This window comes from Rhincodon typus, chromosome 11 (genome assembly GCF_021869965.1).
Source record: "Rhincodon typus isolate 14 chromosome 11, sRhiTyp1.1, whole genome shotgun sequence".
Taxonomy (NCBI): Eukaryota; Metazoa; Chordata; class Chondrichthyes; order Orectolobiformes; family Rhincodontidae; genus Rhincodon; species Rhincodon typus.
In genome coordinates, this window is record NC_063342.1 from 4,663,488 (window position 1) to 4,668,975 (window position 5,488).

At 43.3% G+C, this 5,488-nt stretch overlaps 1 protein-coding gene across 1 annotated transcript in view; it reads right to left on the reverse strand.

The window, feature by feature from the left end:
- robo2 (roundabout, axon guidance receptor, homolog 2 (Drosophila)) overlaps positions 1 to 5,488 on the reverse strand; it is a 200,830-nt gene that overhangs the window by 56,087 nt on the left and 139,255 nt on the right. Inside the window, exon 18 of the mRNA XM_048603017.1 lies at positions 2,001 to 2,157. Coding sequence (XP_048458974.1) covers positions 2,001 to 2,157 — 157 coding nt within the window. The remainder of the gene's footprint in view (positions 1 to 2,000; positions 2,158 to 5,488) is intronic.

Sequence of the window (5,488 nt, forward strand, 5' to 3'; positions counted from 1 at the left end):
ACAGGGTTAGATACAGAGTAAAGTTTCCTCTACACAGTCCCCTTCAAACACTCTCAGGACAGGGACAGCACAGGGTTAGATACAGAATAAAGTTTCCTCTACACAGTCCCCTTCAAACACTCCCAGGACAGGTTCCTTATAAAATTATCTTTGTGTTGCCCTTTGAAACTCAGTTTGGCTGAGGGGGATGGACACAGGGATCTTTCATGGCAGTTGATGAATCGTTGACCTTACCAAGCAGCGAGCAAATTGTATAAATGTTCCAGCCAAACATCTGACAGTGTGGCTCATCCACAGTAAGTGTCAACTTGGATGTTAAGGTCGACCCATTGAGTTAAGGTTCAGTTCAGTTACCAGCTGAACCTGGCAACACCTTACCACGGTTAGTCGTTATTGCTCAGCAGAACAACTAAGGACACAGCTGGTACATGAGTGCCCCTTCAAATCACGGTTTCTCAGTGGGTAATTTGGCAAATTTTCACTGAATTCAGACAAAGCAAAAAGGATGTTTATTTGTAAGGGGAAAGAGCCCTCAGTTTCCACAGCGTGAGGCATTTACTCCAACAACAGTTGCCAGAATCAATTCCACTTTGTGTAGCAAAAGCAGCTGGGAGACATCGCTGAAATGAACACAAACACAACCTCCTATGACCCTCACCAAGCTTCTATCTTGGCCAATATTTATCCTTCAGCAAAACGGACAATGAATCTTGTTGTGATCAGATTGCTTTTGGTGGGAGCTTGCTGTGCTCAATGTGGCTGCCATGCTTCCTATGGTACAATGGGAACTCCGCTTCACTAAGTATTTCATTGATTGCAAAGTTCTCCTGGGACAGCCTGGGGATCATGAAGGTTCCATACAAATGCAAGGTGTTCATTTTTTTCTCCATTCTGAATTGGGTAACAAAAGGTAAAAAGATTCTGAAATTTTTCAAATATAACTTCCCTCAAACTGGAACACAGAAAGGTAGGAAACGATTCTTGAGTTGTCTGGGCCCCTGGTTACCCCACTACCCCAGTCTAGAAGTGCTGTATTTTAATATAGGCTCTGTTCCTCAGGAATAATGTATTATTCAAGGATTGGATTACAGAGTTCATTCATCCACACTTCTGATAGGTCTTAATGGGAGCAAGTCACAAAAGCTTGACTTTTGACCCTTGCCCACGCAAACAAAAATAACTGGAAATACTCAGCACCTGTGGAGAGACAGGCAGAGCTGAAGCTTCAAGCCAAAGGACTCTTCTTCACACCTGAAAGGAGGTAGATGGATTTTAAAATGATGGACAGGGATAGAATGAAGGACAGGAGAGATTACATTGCAGAGCATACTTGAGGGGCTGAATGGCCTACTCCTGCTCCTATGTTTCTAAGTAACAAAGATGCCATGGAATCAAAGGCAAGGAAGATGATGGCCTAATGGTATTAATTGGTGGACTATTAATCTGGAGACAGAAGTAAAGTTTTGAGGACCTGAGTTCAAACCCTGCCACGGCAGATGGTGGAATTTGAATCTACAAAAAATCTAGTGATAGAAGTCTAATGGTGGCCATGAATCCATTGTTGATCATTGGAAAAACCAATCTAGTTCACTAATGTCCTTCAGGGAAGGAAATCTGCCATCCTTACCTGGTCTGTGCAATTGACAATGGGCAATAATGTGATGCCCACATCCCGTGAATGAATAAAAAAAGGTCATGTTTGAGGTAAAGAAACAAAACACTGGTGCAGATTAAGTGTTAACCACAGAATAAATGAACAGCAATATCTGAAAGCAAAAGTGTGACAACAAGACTGAGATGTGGCAGAGAGAAAAAAGGATCACAATGCAGGACAATGTTCATGGTTCGCTGTTGTTGAATTTGATGTTGAATCTTAGAAAGGTAATAAGAGAAATAGCTTGGAGCAGACCAGTACCTCAATGATGCATGGCCCAACTGTCAGCAATGTGATGTGAGATTCCAAAGCACTGTGAATGAAGGAGTGGTGAAGATGATCTTACCCATTTTCATGGTGGTCCATGATGTAGTGGTCCAGTTCTGTACCAGGGAGGGGCTGTACCGGTGGAGGGGGCAGGGGCACATTGGACCAGTTGGAGCTTGCGTTCTTATGGGGCTTGATGCTGCTTTTATTTTTCTTCTTCTTCCCACCTTTGCCACCTGCAACGTGTCACGAGAAATGATGTCACTCTCCAGTGAACTAACACAGTGAGGAAATGTGTTCCGATCTAAGGCTGCCCTTCAGGTGGGCTCACTAATCTGGTTACAAAAGAGATACAGTACAGAAACAGGGCACTCGGTATGCCACACAAGCCAACTCCACCCTCCACTCCATCCAAACCATCAATATATCCTTCCTTTCCTTTTTTCCTTCTGTCCTTATCTAGTTTATCATTCAATACATACATTCACTATTCAGTTTGGGGGAATGAGTTTCCATATTCTCCTCGCTTCTTGGGTTAAAAAAAAAATTTGTTCTGAATTCCTGATTGAATTTACTAGTGTCTGTCATGTATTAATGGTCCCTGGTTACTGTGCTACAAGTGAAATCATCTTTTCCAGCTGCCCTGTCAAAGCCCTTTCATAATATGAAATGCTTTTATTGCTTTATGGGACATGGGCATTCCTGGCTAGGCCAGAGCGTATTGTCTAACTCTAATTGTCCTGACAAGGTGCTGGTGAGCTATCTTCCTGAACTGCAGTCCTCAGAGTACATCAACTGAAGCTGTTAGGAAGGAGTTCAAAGATTTTAACCGAGTGAAACTTATGGAATGATGATATATTTCCAAGTCAGGATGGTGATTGGTTTGGAGGGAAACTTACAGGAAGGGGCTCTTGTCCTAGATGGTAGTGGAGGTGGGTTTGGAAGGTACTGTCTAAGGATCTTTGGTGAGTTTCCACAGTTCATCTTGTAGATAGTACACACTGCTGCTACTGAGCGTCGGTGGTGGAGGGAGTGAATGTTTGTGGATGTGGTACCAATCAAGCGGCTGCTTTGTCCTGGATGGTATCAACTTTCTTTGTGTTGTTGGGGCTGCACTCATCCAGGCAAGTGGGGAGTATTCCATCACACTCCTGACTTGTGCCTTGTAGATGATGGGCAGGCTTTGAGGAGTTAGGAGCTGATTTACTTGCTGCAGGATTTCTAGCGTCTGACCTGCTCTTGTAGCCTCTGTATATACCGTATATACTTGAGTAAAAGTCGATCTCAGTTAAAAGTTCACCCCGTATTTTTGGTCAAAAAAATCTGGTATTTTTTAATCTCTCATGTAAAAGTCAACTCTAGTTCCGCACAGATAACAGATCAACATTTGTGAGTCAAGGTATTATCCTCTACATAAATGTTATCATGAAGGTTTATTTCGTGCTATTATGTGTTTTGAGATTTCTTCATCATTTTGTTTAAAAATGTCTTCTGGAAAAAAAACAAAAAATATATAGCAGTGTTTAAACTGAATGTTACTGAAGTTGCAGAGAAAACAAATAACTGTGTAGTAGCAAGAGAATTTTGTGTTTCGGTGAAACTTGTGAGAGAATGGAGAAAGATATCGAACCAGCTTCAGACAATGCCAAAATGAAAGTGTGCCGACAGGGGTAAATCTAGCAAGTGGCCACAAATGGAGAAAAAAGTTGCTGAGTGGGTACTTGAAAATTGTTAAAATGGAAAATTGTGAAGCCATCCGATTCCATACACAAAACGGTCAAAGAAGGATGGAATTTCCGATTTTAAGGTGAGTGCTGGATGATGCACAAGGTTCCTGAGAGGCCATGACTTTGTATTTCAGCAGAGAACTAGGGTTGTACAAAAACTGCCTGCTGAACTAGTAGATACGACATTACAGTGATTACTGTAATTCGCTGTTTTTGGTTTCTTTATTCATTTAAAGATCAATTGGGCTTCTGCCAATGGTACGGTATTTTGGACTTCAGCCCCTCAAAAGTAGTGTCCATGTTATAGTCGACTGCTTAAATTTAACCTCAAAAAAAGTCTAAAACATTCAACTTTTACATGAGTATATACAGTATACGGTTCGTCCAGATCAGTTTCTGATCAATTATAACCCCCACTGCCCCCCACCATATATTGATAGTGGGGGAATTCAATAAGGTAATGTTCTTGAATGTTCTTAATATTACTTGTTATCTTTGTCACATCATCCTCACCCCCCACCGCTCCACTCGACGTCCTCCTTATTCTTAGCTTAAACATTTGAAAGAAATTTTAATCTGTTCTGGTCTTTGTTTCTGACTGCTTCTTGAAGACTGCTGAAGTGCGTGTCTGGTTCTGCCTTTCATACTGTCAAAATTCCCTCCTATCTACAGCAGCTCAGGGAGAAGAAGGGAACTTTGGGATGCTTGTTTCATGCCGACTACCGCACTGCAGGTGGAGAGGGTGAGTTTGATTGGGCAGCTCCTCTGTGGGAAGGTGAATGATTATTCTGGAGCAGAGTGAGGAGCAGATTCTGTGTCTGAATGTTAGCTTTGTCAAGGAAATGGCCTCAGTGGTGAAGGACAACCTCCCGATGATGGAAGGACGTGGTTAGAGGAAAGGTGAAGTGGGTCCATTCATTAATCTGGCTTACAGAGGCAAACAGTAGCCATGCGCTCTCGATGTTGGAGCTGAGGGTAGGGGGGAATCAAAAAGGCTTTGAAGAGGGTGAGGACTGTCTTCGTCCTGTTTACAGATGAATCAGGATCAGGCCATGTGGCCACACAAGCTCATGGCTGCTTGAATCCACTCAGGATCACAGTTTATTGATGCTGGAAACTGTCACACACCAGTTAATACCCAAACTGGCTTCAGCCAATTCTGCTGATTGAACAACAGGATGGGATACGCAATGGAACCAGCATTTTATACTCAGCTGATATGAAATGGCGGAAGTGATGGCATTGTGGGTGGAAACAGTGCAGCATGTAGGACAAGGGCACTGATGGATGGCTTAGCATCATTACGCCCACATATACCCAATGTGTTGTGACCAGCAGAAACGCTGAGGGAATTGATGGAGGAGATTTTCTTGAGAGCTGAATGGTGAGGGTTGTGCACTCAGGGAATGAGTGAAGAGTGGGGTTTGTGCAGTTAGCGTAAGTGTTAACAGTGAGGGTAGTGCAGTCAGGGTAAGTGTGAACATTGGGGTTTGTGCAGTCAGGGTAAGTGTGAACAGTGGGATTTGTGCAGCCAGGGTAAGTGTGAACAGTGGGTAAATGCAGAAAGGGTAAGTGTGAACAGTGGGGTAAGTGCAACTACGGTAAGTGTGAACAGTGGGGTTTGTTTAGCCAGAGGAAGTGTGAACAGTCAGGATTGTGCAGTCAGGGTAAGTGTGAACAGTGGGGATAGTGCCGTCAGGTAAGTGTGAACAGGAGGGTTAGATCAGCGAGGGTAAATGTGAACAGTGAGGGTTCGTGCAGCCATAGTAAGTGTGAACATTGGGCTTAGTGCAGCCAGGGTAAGTGTGAACAGTGGGGGTTAGTGCAGCCAGGGTAAGTG